This window comes from Xiphophorus hellerii, chromosome 4, assembly GCF_003331165.1.
Source record: "Xiphophorus hellerii strain 12219 chromosome 4, Xiphophorus_hellerii-4.1, whole genome shotgun sequence".
NCBI lineage: Eukaryota > Metazoa > Chordata > Actinopteri > Cyprinodontiformes > Poeciliidae > Xiphophorus > Xiphophorus hellerii.
The window spans coordinates 27,530,184-27,554,350 of NC_045675.1; the positions used below are offsets into that span (position 1 = coordinate 27,530,184).

The 24,167-nt window shown below is 39.5% G+C and overlaps 1 protein-coding gene across 5 annotated transcripts in view; it reads right to left on the reverse strand.

Annotated features, from left to right (window-relative positions):
* The window catches only part of unc13c (unc-13 homolog C (C. elegans)), a 155,998-nt gene that overhangs the window by 108,406 nt on the left and 23,425 nt on the right, over nt 1–24,167 (reverse strand). For 2 of the 5 annotated variants that reach the window (XM_032560389.1, XM_032560393.1), the window contains exons 5-11: nt 22,713–22,791; nt 17,807–17,812; nt 17,587–17,658; nt 11,123–11,342; nt 8,906–9,133; nt 5,224–5,365; nt 1,446–1,615 (exon numbers count right to left, since the gene is read on the reverse strand). In XM_032560389.1, the coding sequence (XP_032416280.1) occupies nt 1,446–1,615; nt 5,224–5,365; nt 8,906–9,133; nt 11,123–11,342; nt 17,587–17,658; nt 17,807–17,812; nt 22,713–22,791 (917 nt within the window). The remainder of the gene's footprint in view (nt 1–1,445; nt 1,616–5,223; nt 5,366–8,905; nt 9,134–11,122; nt 11,343–17,586; nt 17,659–17,806; nt 17,813–22,712; nt 22,792–24,167) is intronic. The other 3 variants (XM_032560390.1, XM_032560394.1, XM_032560391.1) reach the window with 2 other exon arrangements.

Here is a 24,167-nt window from a genome sequence, read left to right on the forward strand (position 1 = left end):
TGTCCTCCAGATTTTGGTAGAAAAAGAGAAAAAAAAGATAAACGATAAATCATGCCAATGAAAATTATTGAGTTTGTTTTAACTCATCATGCAATTAATTGATTTATTGACTATTGTGACAGGCCAACGTGTGACACCTGAACAGCGATCGGCAGCGTCCCAATATCACTGGAAAACATATTTATTTTACCGACTCGATTCAGACAGATTTCGTACGCTCGCCACACACAGGCGGATTTAAACCGCTCCCCGTCTTTATGCTTTAGAATATTACATAAGACAAACAGAATAATAACAGCTTTGTAAACAGACACGTTCTCCCACTGAACAAGATGTGCATGCACTGCAGAGTGTATGAACTCGCTACTCGGATCTTTTGCATGAATTGCTGCTCTAATGAGGTGTGGTACATATGGAGGTCATCAGCCTGTGGCTCTGCTGAGGTGTTGGAGAAGCTCCTGCAATAATCGCTAAACCAGAAACGTTTCACTGGGTCTAAAGTAACTTGGTCTCTCCATCGGGAGTGCATCAACACCAGGGATTTCAAAGCACTTGCGTGTGCGTGTGTTAACGGGTCTTAAAGTTTTCACTTGTAAGTTTCCCCTGAAATCTTGCAGATAATTTTTTTTCTACAACAATCCCCTCAAAGCTCAAGTTATCCCTGTTCTTGTGCACCATTTTCTACTTTTTTTTTCCTTCCACTTAACTTTCCATTGTGTCATACACCATCCTATAAACAACCTTATTTATGGAGGCTATCAATGACTGTCTGGTTATCAAGCCTCATATCAGTAGGTTTTCCCCATAACTGTGTACGTCATGCAAAAAAATACATATATTTCTTAATACATTTTTGTATTAAATGGTGTTTTTGTTGGTCACAAGCAATTCGAGATTTTATAGAAATTGATTTTTAGCGTAGAAATAAAAGCTTCTAATAAATCATTCTGTGAAATTAGAATCTACATATGATTTTAACTTTTCTCCCCGAATCACTTTTTGATAATATTCTCATTTTTATAGTTTTCTATTAAATTGTAAAGCAAAACCTAAATAAATAAAAAAATTGTAAAAAAAAGTGTGCCTTTACATGACAAAAATTGGCTTGAAAGAAAAACACATTACTAATGAGTAATGTTCACACTGTACATAAATAGCCATTCTTTACTTAATCTGTTATGAAATCACATTTTCTATTTAGTCACTTTCCTTTGTTTTAAAATTTCAAATTGAGTTTGTATCGTTAGTTTTTTTTTTCTATTAAATAAAAAACATCTCACTTCTTTTTTTCTCAAATCCCGTATTTGGGATTGTAATGGACAGTATGTCTCCTGATGCATGTATGTATGTCTCTTTTCATTTAATGGAAAAGCTAAGACACACAACGCAAAAACAATCGGCTCATCAGAACGCCGTGTGTTCCATCAGATTAAAAGGCGGCGTACCCAGATTGTACCAAACATCCATCTCTCCGCTGAGCGTGCGAACCTCGATGATGGTCTGGCCCAGGAAGTCGTCTGACTCGCGCTTGAAGTGTTGCTTCACCCGTGACTTGATGTCGTCATCTTCGTCCCAAACACGCACCTTTATTCGGTCGGTAGCGTTGTGGCATTCGCTGTGGGTCAGAAGACGATTTCACCAGGTTAGCTAAATCACAATCACAGCAACAGAAACTGAGTCAAAGTTCTTCAGGTAATCAGCAGAGCGGAGAGAGGCCGTAACAGATACATTGCATGTTTAGGTTCAGACACTGACTGAAACCTTTTTAAGTAATGCGACTTTTAAAATACCCCTAGTTTATTAGGGAAGGGGGGGGGGGGGCTCAGTTCTGCTTTGCAAACCAAATGTACCATATCTCCAGAGATACAGCAGAATAACTGTAGGATCTGGTCATATGAAGAGCCTGTTTTCTGCCATGGAAAGCATTTTGTGTGTAAGTAAAAAATAAATAAATAAATAAAATCTGGTCCCAAGTCAAACCAAAAAAAATAGATGAATAAAAAGTTCTTACTGCTTTACATTTGTGCACCACTTTGTGTCAATATGTCCTCTGAAAAGTCCAAATAAATTCTAGCGGTGCACAGATTGCAGTTTCCAGGCCAATTGTCAATAAAAAAAGAATGATGTGCCGTAATCCGATTTTGGGCCGATACCATGGTTGTTTTTTGGTTTTGTTTGAAATGTCAATAAACATAGCAAGAACAGTGAGGTGACTATTGATAAATGCAAATATGCAGACATGACCTGGTGGGCCAGGTCTGTTAGTCAAACTTCTCTCACAGCAGAGCAACAGAAGACAGTGGCTGATTTTTAGACTTTTGCTGATGCAGATCAGATCGACTTCACATATTGGTATCAGCCAATCACAAACTCCCAAAATGAAGAAAATTGGGGCCGATTTAGCTAATAAATACACTTCAGTTAAGGTTGCATCCTGATGAAATGTTAAAATGCTAATGGAACATGAAAGTGTTTGCAAAAAACTTGTCAAATTCTCGTCCCTAATTCTTTTTCTGTAACTTAGCTCAAACTGAAATGTCAGACAGAGTCAGGCTCTGACGCTCCAGAATTGAAACCATCATATTACATTTCTCTTCAATAACATTTACTCAATTATATTTGCTTTTAGGAGTGTTTTCACTACGCTGTACGTTTAACTTTTACTTGAATAACTTCATTATGAAGTATCGCTACTCTTACTTGAGTAATATTTATGGATTCTCTACCCACTGAATGAAGGGACAAGCATGACCAGACACAGACACACACCTGCAGTTTCTGTCAAAGTTTCATAAGTTTTTTTTTTTTATTATTATTTAAAGAAACTGATGTGGAAAAAATTTGTTTTGCCTGATTTTGTTACGTATATGAATCGTCTTCATTTTTCGTCCTTAAGATACCAACTTTTCCACTTAACTTTATGTTTTTGGTCCATCAGATGATGTAATTTTCAAATGTTAAATTATTGGTAATTTCATCAGTTAGTCAGTACTTGAATAGACTTTTTTTTTACCAAACACTTCTTTTCCCTTGCTTGAGTAATTTCTCAGATGGCTACGTTTCGCTTTGAGTACAATTTCTGGGTAGTCTACCCACCTCTGACCGTCACTGGGTTTATTTTAACTAATCTCTTTCTAGGAGAAGCACAGGCTGCTTGCTGCTGCTGCACTGGGGCCGGAGTCTCTGCTAAGCACACAGTAATGTATCGCTCTATTAATCCACATCCCTGTAGTAAAGGAAAAGCGTTTTATTGGAGCCACCACAGGAGTCTTTTTAAATACGTGGAGGCTAGCCCCGCAAACACAAAACTTTCAGAAGATCTCCGTGGTATACAAATTATTTGTCGTAACAGATGCTGCTTCACTGACCAACTTGCATTAGGAGAAGGCAAAGGGGCCTCGCATTAATTTTAAATTAATATTAAAGTCGGCCACTGTGATAAGAGAGAAATAATTCCACTGTCTTGTAAGACAAATGCCCGGTAGGCTCATTGTGGGAAAGAGTTCATTGTTACGCTAAATTAAAAAGGAAAAAGAAACAGCAGCAATCGACGTCCTAATGAAGGCATTCAAAACAAAGCCTGCGGTTTTCTTGCACCTGTCTAGACTAACCATGCCATGCTGTTTTCTTTGGTTTAAAGGGTTAATATTAGTGCTGGAACAGGCCCAAAGGAGAGAACCTATCAATGCTGTGCTCCTGAATTAGGTAATAAACTGGAAATGGTTTTAAGGAAAACATTATTTAACTCAGAAGCTCCTGAAAAAAAAAATAAATAAATAACAATTTTCTTACAGCAACATGCACTATGGTAACCATGGCGACCTTTTTTTCGAAGTGAAGCCAAAGCCTCCTGTTATTGAGGATGAAGAGAATATTTCAAAGTTGTTTCCTAGAAACTTGCACGCCGGTTTTTAATTAGAACCGAGCTTCATTCAGATGAGCAAGAAAACCCAGTAACCCATTCAGGTTGCTATGGGGAGAAAAAGTGAAAAACAAAACAAATGATGGATGGGAAGTAATAATGCGTCTGCGTCTACTGCAGGCTTTTCTAAATAAATAACAAAATTATAGGTTATTTTTTTCCATTTTTCAATTCGTTTTCATTCAAACTATATTTTCTATTAATTTAAATGATTCTTGCAAACAGTTGATTAACATTCCAACTTCAGCTTCTCAGAAAGGGATCAAATAAGAAATAAAATAAAAGGATTTTTAATAAGGAGATATTCACCAACAAAAACATGCTGCATGTCTATAAACCTGAAAAACACTCCAGCAGTGTTTTTCAAAGTGGGGGCTGCGGCCCCCTGGGGGGCCACCAGGGGCACTAGGGGGACCTCAGGAGGCAAGAAATGAGCAAAAAAGAATTCAAAACTCAGAAAATGTAATTCATCTTTTCTTAAATCACTTTTATTCTTTTTTTTGTGTGCATAGAATCTAATCTGTTTTTAATCATTCCTATAAAATATGCATAAAAATAAATATGGTAAAAATATTGTTTACCATATTTACCAGAATTTAAATGTTATTTACAATCCTCATCTTTCTGATTGGATGCCCGTCAGATTTACCAGATTCACTGTCCTGCTGTTGTAAAAAAAAAAAAAAAAAAAACGCCCAATAATGCCTGGCTGACTAAAATCAGAAGGTCTGATTTTAGCATTCATGCTAAAAGAAAATGTAATAGTTATTAGATATTGAATAAAATTCAAGGAAAACATTCTAGAAGTTGATGTTTGTGTACATATTAACATTGTCTGTGGTTGGGCAAAGTAGGGTTCCTGACCAGAAACTAATGCTCTTTGGAGGGCCACGGCATGGAAAAGTTGGGGAGCCCCCGGGGGCCACAGCGTTGCACTGCATGTTTGGTTTTCCAAAGCTGCAAGTCATAGTCATCAAATTTATCAGAAATGAAACAAAAATGAAATACTACAGTGTGGAGTCAATCTAAAAGTAAAAGATTACTGAGATATATTTTTACTCGCCAAAGACATAAACCCACAACAACAGAAGCAGCAGCAGCATACCAATGGAAAAAAATAAAAATAAAAAAAGAATTTCTAAAACCAAGCTGGCATGCGGTGTCTCTCTGCTGGTTAAGCATGACAGAGGAAATAACTTGTTTGCGAACGACTCCAGGTTCACAAAAACAGACGACTCCTAATCCCGCCGGTGCGAGGATTAGCCGGTCAAAGAAATGTCGCGTTATTAAAAAGCACTCACAAGTGGAACTTTTCATCCCAGACGGGGTTGAGGTTGCCAAAGATGGTTTTGGTTCTGCGTTTGGTCTTCCCCACCTGGACTGTGACATATGGGTCGCTGGATCCCGTCTTATCCTTGGCCTGTAATCCCTGCGCACACATGACTGAGCACAAGACAGGATGACATTGTGTCAGCACGGAAAAACAGCAAATCTTTACAAGTTACGTGAAGCGTTGTTACGCTTCACGTAACAACGCTTTTTTCATGCCAGTAGCGTCACCGATGTAGAATTTAACAAAATCTTCGGGAAATAATTTGGAAAGTCGTAAACAAAGGGACGACGTAGAGGAACCGGGGCTGTTATTTCCGTATATTTCCTTCCAGAGAAGGATGAGACGTATAAAACCGGAGATGGTGCCAATAAAACAATAGAAGCGCTTTAAGGCGCCGTAATTTTTCCCCCTTCCGACTTTCTAATAAAAAGTTACAGTGTTGACCATCCTTCAGCGGGATTTAAATTTCACACAGTTGCCAGTGCTGTATGATTTTTACATAAAACGCGTGCTCTGAGAGCCTTCTGACAAAAACTGCCATTTTATGTGAAGTGCTATTTCTTCCTTTGTGTGCTAGAATGTAGATATTGGACAGAATGCTGACAATTTACAGCAAGCAGGACATGACACTGTAGAGTGTTTGTAGACCGTTTTTTTTTTTTGTTCTAACACATGCAACTTGGTTTAATAATTCCCCTGAGAGAAGCAGCGATAATCCTTTTGTTTTCCACAGCGGCATCATTTTAGTTCGTTGTCATGCCAATTTCATTTCTGATATAGTTACTGACCTCAGAGCTTCACACGGTTCGGCTGATATCAGCCACTCACCTTACTTAGTGGATCAGCATGTATTTCAATCGAAAAAAATAAGATCATCCTTTTTTTTTTTTTGTTATCCAGTCCATAATGTAAAACTTATATATTGTATAGTTTCATTCCACACAGAGATGTACAGTAAGTTACGGGTGTGTTTTTCTGTTAATTCTGGGGATTAAGCTAATGAACACTTAAACCCAAAATTAAGTGTCTTAAAAATTCCGTAAGAACAGTAAAAAAAAAAAGCAAAAAAGTTATTTTAATATGGAATTTTTTTTTCGGTTTTCAACACCTGCAAGTCTTGCTATCAAACTTCAGAATAAACTACTGAAATATATCACTCTGTGCGAAATGAATTCATATGAATTTGACTTGAGTTACTGAAATAATCTAGCGAATGAACAAATTTACTGAGATGCGCTTGCACATGGAATGCGTTGCTTAAACCGAGCCGGATTTTTAGCGTGCCAGCTGTGTCTTACTGACCTACAATTCGCGTCTTTGTGACCCACATGCAATTATCAGTCTACCAGAAAGCAGAAGGGGAAGAGTTGCCCATTTGGGTTGCTTTTGTAACACTCAGACTTGATTTCCAGTGATACTAGTGCATTTTGGGTTTTTTTTTTAATACAATAGTGGATATCTTTGATAACAAGAATGTTACTGTAAAGTTCTCTGACGCAAGCAAACGAGACGCATTTGAAAACAGGCAAAAAGTACACTTCTATTCACTTCAATTGGGGGGATGTTCCCTGATTTCAACACTTTGGCATCAGGGTGGATGTTCTAGTGGCCAAATCTCAGACTGACAGAGCGAGCATCACTTATTTTATGCTACATACTTATATTAAATCATTAATATTGTGTAGAAATCTGTTTTAACGTTTGTCATCTAGTTTGATTTTTGCAATATTTTTTAGCCAGAAAAGCTACATTATGATGATCATGACTTATTTTTAAAATCAAAACGTATAAACTACCCAAGAGGGTGAATACTTTTTATAGTGAACATTTCAAGTCAGGGAAACTCAGACAGCAGAAACATAAAGAAAGCACGGAGTAAAAAGGAACACCAGTGCTATACTCATGCAAAATAAATACAGTATAGGCCTTGATTCAATAATTGCACTTTCATTCATAATGTTATTTGTAACCCTTTTCTTTAATCTAAGCTGAAAGCAGATTCTGGCCAGTGTGTGAGTTCCCTCTGCTACAGTGTGCTTACTGCTGAGTTGGTTCCTGGCTCCAAATAAAGGGCAGTGATTCAGACTAGTAGGTGCAGAGGGAGAAAGACTGTAGTATTTCACAAGCACCATAAAAGGGGAAAAGGACACTGCAGCATTAAATATGCATAAGTCACCGACTAAATTATTCAAGGTACATATATATATCATTCAGCACAAAGCTGACAGGATTTGAGGGTGGGGTAGGGGGGCAAGATCTAGTGGGATGGGGGTCTGTGGCCTGCTTGCTTCAGGAAATCTCAAAATCAAACGCATCCTGAAAGAATAGCGAGTCCTGTGCAGGAAGGTGTTCGGACGCTTCAAACAAAACGCTGAACTACTTGTCAGGGGCTATATCATCTGAATTCGAGTGTTTTTGTGTTGGGATTTCATCAGGCTGTGAATGAGGAAGTGCATGTGTTCAAAGTCACTCGTTTAAATGACCACAAGCGATCCTCGACGATGAAATCCAAACATGACGTCTCACTGAAACCTAAATTGAACCTAGAAGCACTTATTGAAACTTTTTGGGTGGAAAAAGTTGTTTTTTGTTTGTTTGCTTGTTTTAATAAAATTATTTCTAAAAGCATTTAAGTACAGAGGCTGCCTGTTTAAAAACAAAGCTATGATGCCTAAAGTAAAGTAAAGCATGAAAGCAAAATTTGTATTACAGATGAATCAAGAATCGATACGTGATGTGAATAATTTAACGACAACCATCAACAACATATAAAATGAACTCATAAATAAATAAACAATCTGATTGTAAAATTGCTACTGATAGTCTATGCAAACATAAACTCTGCTAACTCTTAATGTTTGTCAGGTAAAACAGAAACCTTGACTATAATCTGCTTTTCTTTGAGAAAATTGGTTTTTAGTTTCTGTCTGTTGGCTTCTGTCTCTGTGTTAATCTGCCACCTTCACATTTCAGTAGATGGTATTTTTTTCATGCAGAAGCTGAGTAAATATACAAAAATAAAACTGGACTCTGCGTGAAGCATGAATAAAAACGTAATTAATTTGTGTTGACACAAACAGACTCTAATTGATTAAAATAGCTATTTTTATGGCAGCCTGCTCTGTAATTAACATACAACCACTTAAGATTTGGCATACACAAGGACAACTTGAAATACCTTCCCACTGCTTACTTTGTGTCTTTTCTTTTCTTTAAATCACAGCTATATATATATATATATAATAAATAAATAAGTGTCATCCGTACGGATCGTACATCCTGTGCTTTTACAGGTTCCACAAAATGACAGAGAGGACCAATAAATCCTGAGCACACCAATACCCTTCATCAATATCAATGATTTTTTTTACTCCCTCTGCAAAACAACCACAGCATCCGTCAAATTCTGTTTTAGTCTCTGTTTTAGTCTGTGCATAGAACTTGGTGATATTGTGTTAGAGGTTAATGGCCAAGGGGACAGAGATTCATTAGAAATTAAAGTCAATCAGAATAAAAACATTTTCCCTTTCAGATCACCGTTGGTAGTCTATCGGTACAAATACATCTCACTTTTCTGTTGACTGTAGGTATTACTAAATTACCAAACATTGACAGATATTTGTGTATTGTCCTAAGAAAGCAGGCCCCACCTGTTATGGTGATTTTGGCAGACCATTTGGAGGTCCCGTCCAGCACGGCCTGCTTGGCCGTCTTCAGATGAGAAGCAAATTCTTCTTTCGAGACGAGGAACATCTCCTGGATCACCTCAAACACTTCTGGGCGGTTCTTCTCCCTGATCTTCATACGCTCCTTCATAGCCATGATGATATTTTGAGTCTTGTCTTCTGCCCCATGCTTGGAACTTTTCTCCACAGCCCCTAAAAATTGATCCAAAAGATTCGGTTGAGTTCAAGATCTAATGCATAGTGTTAGTTTTTCTACTTTTTTCTTTTTTACTTGCTCAGCGATCTGATCTGTGCAGAAAGTGTGTGTTAGTTCCGGCGTGTTTATCAGATCCCCAAATTTTCTTTTGGATCTGTCTGTGTGACAAAGGAAGCACATATAACAATGGCCTCTTTTACTAATATCTGATAAGAGTGCTATCTATCTGCTGTGTGGTAATGAGCACAGATTGAAGATAACTCACAGCTCAAACTACAAATGGCATTTCTGTACGTGTATGAAAATGTTCTGAAACACAGAATTTTAGAACAGCCAGGGCGTAGATAATCCACTTAGAGCATGTGAGCGTTGCTGAGGGGACCATCCCGAAGAGTCACATTGTTCTTAGCAGGTGGCGTTCTACCCAGTAATAACAAGGGAGTGCCTCATAGACAGAGCTGATTGGATGCTGTAATGAGCAGAGTGGCTCACACTGTGACACAAATGCACCATGTATATGGGGGACTTTTTTTTTTTTTTTTTGCCATAATCCAAGAGCACACATTTACATGTTGAAAGCAGCCCTTCAAGCCTTTCTTTTCAAAACTTGTAACGTTTGTACTCAAAACTTCTCCGTGTGCTCACACTCGCTGCTCGGACTCTCTGCTGGCTTTTGGAAACGCCTATTGGCACAGTCGCCTGGCAACCTCTCACCCAATAGAATGAAAGTGTTTTACTGGGTGTGTTTGTTTCCTTCTAGCGGGTGTGCCTGTGTGGCTACTATCGATTGTAGAAACTTGCGCCACCCACTAGATGTAGGGAGTTGGTTGGGTGAACAAACTCCTGATTAAAATCAGAAAGTTGTTAGTGATCAGGAGTACATTGCTGGCAGATGTTTAATGTACTACAGAGCAGAAAGCTGATGTCTTCGTTTCACATTGACTCCCACTAGTGGGGGGCAATGCACAATGCTAATATTAGTGCTAGTGTTAATGCACTGCGTCTGATTTTTACTTTTGCAAAAGTAAAATGTTTACTTCATGACACTTGGTTACCAGAAAACACGCTCATCTCCTAGCAACAGATTAACAACAAATATTGTTATTGTTCAGAAAACATAACATTTCTTCTTCTCTTTTCAAATACTACTTATCTTATTCTACTTAACAAGAATTGTGCAGTTGGTGAATTGTTCAGAAATTCACCAACTGCACAAAAATTATTATTTTTTTGTCATTGGTGGTGAATATATTATAAAACAGACATTCAACACAAAAGTAAAAATCTGATTTATACTTCATGGCAGTTATCAGAAAAAAACACCCATCTCTTAACACCAAATTAATTATAGTTTATAAAACATAAGTCCTTTTGGAATACTGCTTATCTGCTTAGACACACAAAATTTACAGTTGGTAAATTTTGCAAGAGTAAAAATCTGATGTTTACTTCATGGCACTTGGTTACCACAAAATGTGCTCGTCTCCTAGCAACAGACAAATAAAAACAGACATTCAATACAAAAGTAAAAATCTGATTTATACTCCGTGACTTAGGAAGCAGCAGTTATTTTGAGGTGTAGAGTAATAGGTGCCTTCCATGCAGTGCTTTACAGTCACTTCCCTCTCTCGCTCAGTGGGACATTGCCTCCACCTCTTTCATAATCAATTAATGGCTTTATAGAGCAGAAATTAGCCACAAAACTGATAAATGCATCTTGGTGAATCACTCAAGTATCATCATGAGATATGAGAGTATCAGGAATTTATTGATTAATTACTTTTTCCATCATTATCCAAGCCTGTTAACTGTACAGAATCAAAAACTCTAAATTAAAGGAGAAAATACACCTGTGTGATTATGAACTTGCCAATGTAAGACTGGCATCTTAATTAGAGCACCTTTGAAATGAGTTTGGATGAAACCAAACAAGCTTTGCCAGAGACTTTGGAGTTATTGCAGTGTGAATTGCAGTGCTCCCTTACTTTGTAAACAGTCCGCATTGAGCAGGTCCTGGCACTTCTCGTGGCATTTGACGCCGCACTCCGAGCAGCGCATGCCCTGGCGGGCGATCCCCCACAGCAGGCCTTCGCACTCGTGGCAGTAGGTGGGAGCGGTCGCCGTCCACACCTCAAAATTGTGGGGTGTAGTCGAGGAAATTGGGTAGATCAAGGCCTGGAGGGTTTTCTTGAAGACATGCAGTTTCTGAAAGCGACAGAATGGAGGGGGGGAAAAAGTAAGAAGAAGTGACGGCAGTGATTAAAAAAGATCCGTTGCCAGAAGGGACTCGGCTGATGTCATTAAACTACCGCCGGCACGGTGAGCTGGGGAAAATATGTTTCATAAACCCTCCAGAAGTTAATAAAAGCAAGTGGTAGCTAAATTGAGCTGTCCAGCATATTGTGAAACCCTCAGTACTTCTCAGTACACAACACGATGAACACCGAGAAAACAGATTTTTAAACAATAAAGTCATAGTTAGAGTCCAAACACAAATATCCTCAGTAGCTTCAGTTAAAAGAAATATTACTTTCTCAGTGCTGCAGCTTAAAACTTAAAAACTGATCACAGTCCACTTTGGCCCATAATAGATTTCATTTTATTTTTGTTTTCATGTCAAAGTGACATGTTTCAGATCATAAAACAAATTTAAGAAAACAAAACAAATCTGGATAACTGAAAAAAAAACCCATAAAAGTTGTTCTATGATATGATTTGGGAGCAACAGCTTAATACCAGTTAAGGTCAGGGTTCATGATTCAACAATAAGAATTAAAGACTGGGAGAAAAAGGACACAGAAGTGAGTCAAAAAGGGCCAAAACAAAAGTTTTAGAGTGGCCCAGTCAAAGTCTGGCCTGAGATGCTGTGGCGTGACCTAAAACCAATGATTTGTGCTTGAGATAAAACTTTCAGCAAAGAAGAGCGGGCCAAAAGTCATCCACAGCGACGTGAAAGACTCAACGTCAGCTGCTGCCAACACCTTAATGGCAGTTCCTGCTGCCAAGATTGGCACAACCAGGTATTAGCATTTAGGGGGTTGGTGTTGCTCCTAAATAAACAAAGGGTTAGAGTGTACTTAGTGAGGTTATCTGTGTCTAATGCTAAATGTGGAACAAATCAAATTTTCCAAACATAACCCTTTAGGGGGGTTCGTAGGGTGCTCTCTTGAAAGTCTCATGACTGATTACATACAACCGATTACTCAGATTAATTAGCGTATTTTGTTCACAGGCTTTGTTTCCATTGAGTGGCTTCGAGGCTAAAGCAAGAGAAATGTCCAGAACCGAAGCCTCTCCTCAAACTGAATGTATCTCTGCAGGAGTCTTGCCTTCCACCAGGACCTGAAGGCTGAATCAATGGATGTTGTAAATAAGGTTTTTAAAAGTGAGCAATAAACAGATTGAGAGGGAGAGCAAGAACAAAAAAAGAGAACGAGAGCGAGTGAGAGATGTCTGAAAGTTGACTAGATCTCTGAAAGGTGCCTTGTGTGCCAAATGTGGCACTGAACAACAAGCGCTTGTGGGCGAGCGAGGAGCGAATTCAATTTTTGACGCGTTTGGGAAATCACGGAGCCCTCTCGATTTCCGTCTGTCTCAATGACATGTCTGGGCCGTTAAGCAGCCCGTTACTTCCAACCAGCAAACCAACTGCTCCGGTGACAGTGTGTGAACCTCGGATCTGTGTTAATGCGTCTTTGATCACAGCACGGATAGTGTGATTTTCTCTTCCCAATCTCCCGCTCGCGCCGTCTCTCTGCTGTGCAGCAGATACGTGGAGAGTGTTGCACGTGCCAGTCTGACGTGTTACCCTGTGAGGTTGCCCTGGAGATTCGTGTGAAACACGGTGAGAGGTGGTCAACAGCTGTAGCCTGCGCCCGGGAGCAACACGATAGAGAAAGAAAATCTAATCTTGCCATCTTCCTTTCCGATTTCACCACCCGTTGTCCTCGTCAACCACTAGCACCGACAGTGCTAGTCTCCTCATCCCGTTGCAACCTATTTGGCATTAACTATTTTTGCAATTTCCCCTCATTAAGCACAAGTCATGCTATTTCTTTTTTTCTTTTTTCTTCGTCCTCCGTTGCCATACACCGCCTAGAGAAATCAGCTGCTGACCAGAATGGACTATTTGTAAGTATGGTAATACGTTTTTGGCGTAGAAGCCTTTGTTGACGACTGAATGGTGGCGCAGTTGGTAGCAACGCTGCAGCAAGAAGGTCCAATATGTCTGTGCTCATTAAAAACGCGTGAGAGCAAGATGTTCAGCGGATAACAAGAGGGCCGTCTCTGTTTTGTCGATTTTGAGCTTTCAGTCTGTCTGTTGTGGGACATACCAGATGTAGAAATGCTGGCAGACTTTATGAAGCCTAACACTAGCCCACCGCTACATACTGGGGTGTTAGTAATAGTAGACATGATAATACAGTTAATGGCAAATACAAAACAATACAAGTGTGACCTTTTAAAAAAAAAATTAATCTCTACTTAAAATTTTAAATTATGTGTAGGATTGTGTTTTAAGTGAAATCCTGTTTGATGACTTTATACTGGAACATGCACAATACACTCAGTGTTGATTGTTTTATTAAGTTCCCATGTATCAAATTGGCTTTTTGAGTTTGTGGTCAATTTCTCCTGGGCTTAGGTTTTAATAAATAATTGTTTTTATTTTTTTAAATGAAGACCAACAAGATCATCTAATGCTGTTTTTCTCAGCAAAAGGAACATACTTTTGGAGTCTTTCACCTACAGAAATAAGTTGGACTGATATTAAACTGAAATTTCAAGGGGAAAGTGATATTGTAGCTTGCGTAAACATACATTTACAGTAATATAGTCATTATTCGACAATAATGTAAAGAATTTCAATGAAAACAAACGGCAATATCACATGAATGGGTGCCTACTCCAAACATAAGTAATTAATGGCCGCTAATGTCCAAAATGGCTAAAAAGAAAACTAAAATTGGAAATACTATAATTCTTATATTCACTTGCATTTTAGCACTTAATCAGAACAGATCAGGTGAAACCTTTACAAAATTTTTAACTCAGACATCAGGCACAAAATTCTGATCACTCGTCTGAAAAAAACTATTGAAAAGTAAAAACCTCTGGCCAATGTCTTTTTCTGTTCAGCACATTACACGCACAAAAAACGAAAAAAAAATCTTTGGAAGATTTCTCGCGCCAGCCTCCTCCACTCAGCCTGGTACGTTTTGCCGCTAACAAGATGTCTGATGATATCTGAACAGACTTACAGGAGCACATCACGTCTTATTCCCAGATACTCGTTGGCTTCTGTCAGACCGCAGCTTCCTTCCCCACTCCGTGAGAGTCGGAGCCTCGTCTGGACAGGTAAACACGACCTCTCTTTCTTGTCGACAGGCATTGTTAAAAGGCTGCTGTGGTCACGTCAGAACCTGGACCGGACACGCGGGCCGAGCTATTCTGGCCCAATGCGCACAGTCCCCTTCTGCTCTACAAAGCTGATGCAGAGGAAACATGATGGAAAAAAAAAAAAAAACGCCAACGGACGGGACCCCGCATCAATAATGACGGACGTTTTGAAATATAAAGGATAAGAGCAGAAATCGAAGATGAGGCAACAAAGCAAAGAAGCAGCTGGAAGAAGAAAGGACTGAATAGATTCAAACGTTTCTCCAGGGCAGGCAGTTTGTTCAACATGGCTGCCTGAGCAGAGGAACTATGACCAGGAGGTTTTCACGATGACAAATCATTTCCTCCTCTGCTTTCTAGCCTCCTCTCCTAATTTCTGTCCTTTCCTCGCTCTCTTTCCCATCTCCTCCTATCAAGCAGCGTGCTGTGGAGTGTGTTCCCTCAGCTCGCGCCGCAAAACATTCTGCTGGACTTATTGCAACTGATAAAAACTCTGACATCTGCTTGCCCTACTTACCAAGAGCGCACACAATCTAAAGCTTTTCTCGGAAGCCAGTTCGCCTCCACCAATTATAAACCTCTTCCCCTCGGTGGCCCCGAATCAGAATCCCTAGATGTCAAGTTCGCAGTGCAGCACAGACACCAAAGATCACCAAGAGTCAGCCTTTTTTTTTCTTCTTCTTCTTCCAAAGCATCAGATGGGACGTGCGCTTCGTGCATGTCGTTTTTGCTTCCTCAGCTATTATCACGCCGATGACTATGACTTTCCAACAGAGGTGCTGGGAAATCGCAAATCCTAGTCCTGGGAGTTTTGAATCGATTGTAAAATGCTCAAAGATCTATTTTAGTTGCACGCCTTCGCGGCTCGTATTTGTGAGTGTGCAGGAAGTCTCATCCACTTGGCCACCGTAGAAGGCCGAGTGTGTATTTTCATTAACTCTGATATTTTATATAAATGTGCTGGGCACATTGTCGTTCTGTTGTCAGTCACTTCATTTAAACAGAATATCTAGACCAGCGGTCTCAAACTCCAGTCCTCGAGGGCCGCAGTCCTGCAGTTTTTAGATGTGCCACAGGTACAAAACACTGGAATGAAATGACTTAACGACCTCCTCCTTGTGTAGATCAGTTTTCCAGAGCCTTAACGACCTAATTATTCTGTTCAGGTGTGGTGCAGTAGAGGCACATCTAAAAGTTGCAGGACTGCAGCCCTCGAGGACTGGAGTTTGAGACCCCTGATCTAGACCATTTGAGTTGGAAAAATTGGTTCCTGAATTAAAAATTGCACGACTGGACGATAAATCAATAACAATATACAGTATATCACAATAGACATGTTATCAATATTGATGAACAATAGATCTGATACAATATCCAATATATATAATATTCACTGAACTCTGATCCACAACCGCACAGCATTGTGGGGAATGTAGGCATAGGAAAGACTTTAACTGTTCAACCTCTCACAGCGAGCTAATAAGCAAGGTTGGTGGCATCAACTAACTCATTCACTGTTTGGTTACCTAGCAACAGCTTGTTTAGGTTTCACCACGGCTTACAAAAAAAAACACAACGGCCTGGAGAGAAAACTGTGGATAGAACAGGAAAGGTCATGGCACCAGTTTGGCAGTATTTAATTTATTTAAAACAAAAGAAACAAATCAATAACTATCGCTAACGACAACTACGGATATCGACTGATATGAAACACTTATATTGTGATATGTTGCTCAGCCATATTGTCCAGCCCTATTCTGAGTCGAACTATGACCCCACGAATCGGAAATGGAATCGGATCTACGTTGAAAGAGCCAAATCTCTACTGAGTCAGTCGGCAGGATGTTAAGGTGGTCATGTTTCACAAGTCGATCACGGAAGCTGAAGATCAAGCGGGATACAAACGTGCACACGCACACAAGTCGGTTTCCACCAATGGAAGGCCACATCGAGGTCTCTTGAAAAGATGAAATGCGTGCGCCGCGCACGCCGAGCTCATTTAAATCTAGTAATCTTTCAGGCTTAGCCAGCTGCTTGCTGCACATCAGCGGATATAAAACTGCGCGCTGCTTTCTCTCACCGAGGAACTGCTCGCTCTCCTGCTGTTTGCCTCCTGTTACGCCATCTTTCCCTCAGGGAGGGAAGAATTGCAATCAATTAATGCCGAGATAGCTTTAGAGGTCAACACAAAAGTGTCTCACACCATCGACTGAGACATTCTGCCCTTTCTCCATTGCTCAGTCACCCGCACTGCACAGTTTTTTTGTTGTTGTTTTTTGAACGCCGAGCGTTGTGTAAATAAAATGTCAGAGCTTTAACTTAATTTTCTGAATTCGGCCAAATTGTTAAGAGCACAGCAGATGGAAGGAAATGATGTCTACAGGGGCCAATTTGTTAAAACTGATGCATTTATCTCAGATCAAGAGAAAGAAAAAGAGATTGGATTTATTGCCAAGACCACTGAGACACTGGCTTTTACAGATAAATGAACTTTAATGACAGTCTGGTCCTCAATACACAAGCTTTTATATAAAGTTAGGTCACCCTTTTCAGCTATAACAAGGTTTAGCATTTCATCGATGTTGAACGAAAAGGCCTGACTCTCTCCATCTCCACTTAACTTCATCCTGTCTAGTTGAGGTCAACGATCAATGGACACATACTAAACTTGGTCACCTGTGTCCTTATCGACTTTGTTTTGTGGATTGGTGAGTAGCCATGTTACAATATAAAAGAATCATCTCTGAACTGGTAACTTATTGATGAGAGCGTGCAATTAAGCAAGATTTGACATGAATAAAAAAAAAAAAAAAACTTGCAGCAGCAAAGGTTTTTGTATCCGTTTGTGTGTTTTCACTGTGCCTAAAGTTACCGTACTCTTTCTCTAACAAGGCAAAAACAAAATGCTCTTTGACTCAACTAGCGACTCTGAATTTGCCCTCTGCTTGCCCTGTGAGAGACGGAGGAACCTGCCCATGGAGTGTATAAACATCAACGCTTTGTCAACAAGGTAGATGGACACAAAAACAGCAGGTTTCCGCATACTCACCAGTTCCTCGTTGTTCAGGGTTGACCTGTTCACCAGAGCAAACGAGATGCCTGCCTTTCGAGCAGTGAGGGTCTGTTGGAGGAAGAGAAAACCAGGGTCCAATTTCAACATGATTCGGCGCATTCTGTTATTGAAACGTTTTCATTACGAAATCAAGTGATTACGTGGAATCATTTTGCAAAAAGAAAATCAAATTGACTCTGGAAGCAAGTGTCCTTACCAAAGCCTGGGATTTCCAAGTGTTCGCGAATGGCAATTAAAAACAAAGAGAGAGAGACTGACTTAGAGAAGTAGCATGAGTGTCATGGCTGAAAACACAAAACGGCAGACAGACTTAAACTTGTTCATTATTACTGAGCGCAGAGGTGTCTTAACTGCCATGCAGGACTGCTGGTTGAGGCATAGAGCTCTCCAGAAAAATTCAGCTATGCATAAAGAGAGATTATCCAGCTGTTGCGTGATTGTTTATCCGCTCATGCAGTGGACGCAACCGAACTGCAGTCATGCTTGGCATCTCTGTTCATTTGTCTGTTGGATGAAGCTTTGATCATATTTTCTGCTGTCTGCTCTGCACATTGGTTTGACACGAAGAGAAACACACGAGACAAACACGTTCGTGAATGGGTGAAGCCAGATGTACGTACGCAAACACACTTTGAGCAGACTCGCACACAGTGCTGTGAAGAAAAAGTGATTGAGCCCCCTTTACTGATTTCTTCTGGTTTTGTTTTCCTGTCACACTCGATATTTTGTAAAAACCTTAATTACAGGTTTGTCTCTTTTTTTAATATATATATATATTCTCAGACAAAGATAACCTGAATTGAAAGAAACTGCAGTGTTCGAATAATACTTTTAGATTTAGTAAGGGGTGAAAGTTATCCAAATCATCCTGGACTTTTGTAAAAAAAAAAAATAAGTAAATAAATAATAATAATACATAAAATATTTTTTTAAAGTATTTAGAAATTTGTTGTACAGCAGCAACTTCCAACTGGCAACGAGTGTTTTTTCGCTCCCAAGGGAGCTTGGCCAACACTTTGCAGAATTGCTTTAATTCAGCCACACAACAAACTGTCTTTTTAAGGTCTGTTTGCCATTCGGATTCGAGTACAGACTTCAAACAGGCCACTCCAAAACCTTCTATTTGAGAAGTCTTTCTTGTCCTGCTGCATAAGGCGCCGGGGCTCAAAGTTGCAAACTGATGACCAGACATCCTAGTTTAGGATTTCCTGGTGGTCAGACGCAGATGAAAACACACGGCCACCATGTTTAATTTGGTAGTTTTCCAAGCAGCGGTTTAGGGCTCGAATTTCCTTCTCGGCTCGTCTTTTTTTTACTGTTAATTCACTAACGCCGATGGTAAAGTGAGGCAAGTGAGGTCTCCGGTGCCTTTGTGGCCTCCTGGACCAGTCAATGATGCGCTGTTGGAATAATCTTAATAGGCTGGCCACTCCTGTGAAGGTTCTGCCCGGTCTATGTTTTCTCTGATAGGAAACGGATGCAGGTAATAACTAGGCCTGTCACAATATGAGCAATAAATCAATGCATCGCATAATAAATTAAAACAAGCTCAATAATTTCCATTTGCATGATTTATTGTTTTTCTATTTTTTCTCTTTTTCTACAGAAAAAGGTGTTAAAAGTCGTTAGACGGGTGATTTGGTCTCAGCTAGCCCTTTCTTTTTTTAAGAAGATTTTTGTTTACAGAGACTCCATAATTCATTTTATTTGTTGTTTTTGTTTTTTTGCTTATTATTTTGGATATTTAAAATATCCTTCAGTACTAGTGTTAAATATTGATTAGAACTTAAAGTCTCTTGATCCCTGAGAATGTGTTCTTGCATTATTATGCCATTATCACTATATTATTTGAAAATGGTCTCAAAAGGCAACAATGTAATTGTTTATTGCAATAACTTCTAGGTCTATTTAACGTCCAGCAAAATTTGTTATTGTGACAGACCTAGTGATGACTAACTGCTTTACCAGAGCCCCGTGGAAATGGATTTTTATTCCACTCCAAAGCGATAGATGGCGCCACTCAGATGTTTCCCCATTTTAGATGATTGTGTTGTGTTGCTCTTTAAAATATTTGGCCTTCTTCATGTTCTCAGGCGTGGGTCTTAATTCTGAAAGTCGGGGTATTGGTTGATTTGGGCAACTTTTTCCCCCATATATATAGTATATATATAAATGTAATTAAAGTCCAAGGTAAAAGCCAAAAACATCAGAAAGCTTTAAGTAGGCCAATGCTTTCTCACAGCTCTGTACATATATGCACACACTCTTCAGCCCAGACAGTCAAACATATACACTTGTGCACGCCCACACAAAATAAACACAAATCACACACGCACACTGATATACACGCACACGCACACACGTGTTAATAAGCTCTCATATTACAAAATTTACTGTGTTTGGGTGAGCGTAAGGTCAATAAGTCCCAGGCTGAGGGGAGTTATGTAACAGAGGAATGCAGACATGGACAGCTGACAATACTGGATCTGTCTTTACCACGACCCTCTCGTCTCCGCGGCCCAGCTATGGTAAAGATCCATGGTAGCCATGGAGAATGTGGGGAGGAATGTGACCTCTACATGAACCGTGAGTGTTGATGTAAGTTTATCAACATGCACCAGCACTGCTGAGGTTGCTGCGGGCAATACAATATAAAAGACCGTGCGTCCAGAGGTAATAATCTGTCAGTGCTTTGAGAATGGATGATTAACTTTTTCTCTTTTTTTTTTTTCCAATGTATTTTTGTTATTAATTTTCCATCATAAAAGCGGGGAATCCCTGCTGACCGTTCCAATCAAAAACAAAGACAAAAAAAAGAAAGAAATAAACAACCAAAATTATAAAAAAAAAAAAAAAAAAAGGCGCTGTTGCTGCCCTGAAGCAATCACACAGCAAATGGGGGACATTGACAAAGGGGAGGCATGAAAGGGGGACCAATTCGTTTGCTGACTACTGACTTCATCCTACGTGTAAAAGGCTTGCTCAGTGTCACTTTTACATGATTTAAAAGCCTCACACAGTTAAATCAGAAGTCAATGAAGTCTCTTTGGATATATTTTTGGGTTGAGTTGTCAACATTTCGAGGTAAATAGTGTGTTTGGTTTTTTGGGGGGTTTTTTTGTTTTGGGTTTTTTTTCCCCCTCCCCACCCCGACACCTGCCGAGCGACAAAAGACGACAACTGGCGAGAGCTACGTTGAAATCTGACAACTCACTGAAAAATATCACCCATAGCTTTTATGGGTTCATGTAGGAATGGCAAATATACATGTAAAAAATATATAAATAATCCAAGAAGATTAAAAAAGGAAATTAAAAAAAAAAAAAAAAAAACGGCAACCCATACTTACCAAGACATTGTTGGTTATTAAATTTAATGAGAGATATGAACAAATACAGCATCAACTCATGTTCACTGTGGTACAAAACATTCATCAGCATCCATGTGTATGACATCAAGCTGCATTATCATCTGCGTAAAAAAAAAAAAGCATTTCGTGTGACTTCGATCGAAACTGGGAGAGAATACCGAACAGATTCATTCCAGAAAGATTTGAGTCGTACTGTCGTTTTGGTTTTTAGGCTCTGGGTACATGAAGATGGAGAAACGGACACATGTGAGACGAAAGCGTGTTGTGGCATGTAATAGACAGTTACAGACAGAAACAGACATGAATATTATTACTGGCATCATCGCAGCCTGCCGCCTCTCAGAAAGAGTAACCATGTGGCACAGTGCTAAAGTGGACCTCGCCGCAACAAGCTTCTCTGTGGGATATTTTACGACACATTATGTTGCAATAAAAAAACAAATGGTGGAGCTTCACTGTGATGCTTTTTTTTTTTAAACACTCATTCTGGGCTAATTAATCAAGCAAAAGAGTTACACAGTTATGGTTAAAATCCCTGCACCTCAGGAGCCTTTCATTAACGGGCAAACTTTATGTAAGTCTAATAATACTTCAAGGCGTATTATCTGAACATGCGGTGTTGTGAAAAAAGTATTTGCCCTCTTACAGATTTCTTTAGTTTTTCTTTCTTTTTTTGTTGTTTCTTGTCACACAGTGTCCAAATAATGATCTGAATTATGTGGTGTGAAGAGGCGATCCAAACCAACCTGGCCACATGTGAACAAAGAAAATGTCTCCTAACCTTAATAAATGGGGTTGCCAACCTTGATGGCAACAACTGCCATTGAGAGTCTTTTAAGTTTTTTTTGTAGAAATAGTTTCGCTGAGCCACGGCGGAAGGTTAAGCAGCCTGTTTAAAAGCATGCCATATGATCAATTGAGTCCATACTTTAACAGGTCATTTATCAGTCAGAGATGGACTTCTTGCTATACTTCAGGTTATTGGCTTGAAGCTTGATGAGTATGTGCTCACATGCTGATGTTTAGTGGACAATCATTCACTGGTGGCTCAAAGTCTTAGAAAATGGCATGAAACCATTTCCAAACCAAATATAATTTCATTATTAAGACCTTTTTGCCTACTTCATGTTGTCAGACGGGTACCATTTAGGTGATGTCTTGATTCCTCAGGTCTAATTGTAATCTGGCCTGTGCCTTTTTAGTAAAACTGAAATGCGTCTAATGAAAGTTAGGTGATGAATTTTAGATCGGATGAGGTTGGTTTGGACACTTTTCACCGTTTAAAAAGCGTACTTCATGTTTATTAAGGCTATTTTAAATTTTTTGAATTAGTTTGATGTTCTTATGCATTGAAGTGTGGCATCTGCAAATACTTCGCCATCGCACTGTATAGTGTGTATATTTATACATTTTCCAATCACTGGAGTTACTTCCTACGCCGTGATTGATCCAAGTTTTAAAAATCAATCTTGTGTTTTAATACTGACTTGAAACCACATTATGCAAGATCTCACTTCAGCACTGATAACATTGTCTCCTATAGTTACCGCAAACTAAATCTGCTTCTGTAAAGCAGAACAGCGTTCTATCAAGGTGTCAGAGACGATATTGTTGCGCTCAGCAGAGGCCAACACTCACACGGTACAAGATTCCGCGACTGTGGCATAACATAGGGTCACGCTGACAGAGTTGACATAAATCACATGTAACCTTGTTGAGGCAGATGACTCACCAGGTCTCGGACAAGAGGCACTGTCCTTTTGCGGCGCAGATCTGGCATGCTGTCAATACCATAAAGAATACTGCCAGCCCTGTAGAAGTGGACAGATTTAAGGGGTATTAATATCATAATAATGCCATGCTGGGCGAACATTACTACGGCGAAAGGGGGGGCCGAGATTTACGCGGCCAGCAAACACCATGGATCATGCCTCCTTCCGAACCTGCCATTCCCCCACATTCCCTTCGCTTTGCATGGTGCGAACCTCCTACAGTACTCTAAAAAACTCAAAGAAACAGAGAGGATCCACTGCAGCTCAACACTCCATCCTTCTCTCTGTCTTGTAAGTGATTTTTTTTTTGTCCCCCTGCCTTTACAGACTTACTTTTACCGGCATCACCTTAACTGTCACTCAAAGCCTCTTTAATGACCTCAACATGACATCGGGGGCCCCAATGCCTCCACACAGATAAAGCTCCTGAAGCTCTTCTCTCAGCCTGTGTCGTGACACGCTGAGCGGGGCCTTTGCTCTGGCTTCTGGGCTGACTTTATCCGATGAAGCAGCCCAAGCCGCAGATAGCTGCTCGTCATGGGCGTAACGGGATCTCGTGCTGTGAGATTCCGCGACGTTAAGATGCCGTGACATTTCTTGCGATACGAAAGACTTGTTACTTGTTACCGACTCTTATTAGGAAGTGTAAGAGTTAGTAGTTCTTGAGTTGTTTTCCTGAGGTGTTGGTTGGCTCGGTGCTTGTGCCAACCGCGCTAACTGCACAAGCATTAAAAGAAACGGCACTGCTTTTAAATCAGTTGAGTGGCAGTATTTTTGAAAGCCTGGTAAAAAAGAAAAAAGTTATAGAGTGGCAGACAATCAGACAAAAGCAAATTTTTGATAGAGCTGCACAATATACTGCATCACAGTCGACATAATGTTATTGAGTGCAATATTACAATCACAAAAGACTGATTAGCTGCTATATTTGAAGCCATGACACTATCAGTGGCACTATTAGAATTTTTTTCTGACTGGCACCAATATTGTGTGAATTTTAGGGTTCTGTTTTGTCAAACCAAGTGACCTAAGCCTTTAACAGCCTTAACATTTCAATTAAAGTAAAAAAAAAAATGCATAAAAGTGCTATTATCTTTGCTTAGGATAAAAATAGTGAGACTTATTTGTTTTGGTGCAATATTTTTTTAAGCTAAACAAAAAGTTTTCTGTATTTGTCCTTCCAATGACATGTCAGATCCAATTAACAAAAATGTATTTCGATTTCTGACTGAAGTACCGCTAAATATTAGCTATACATATATATTTTATCTGTTGAATTGACTTTTACTGTCATTGACGTCCACAATTTAAGTGATCTGAGCTCAAAAAAAGGGCTGGCAACATTAGAGTTCAATAACAAAAAATGATCACAATCGGATGTTTTCCAAATAATTTCCAAAAAAATCATCTATCCA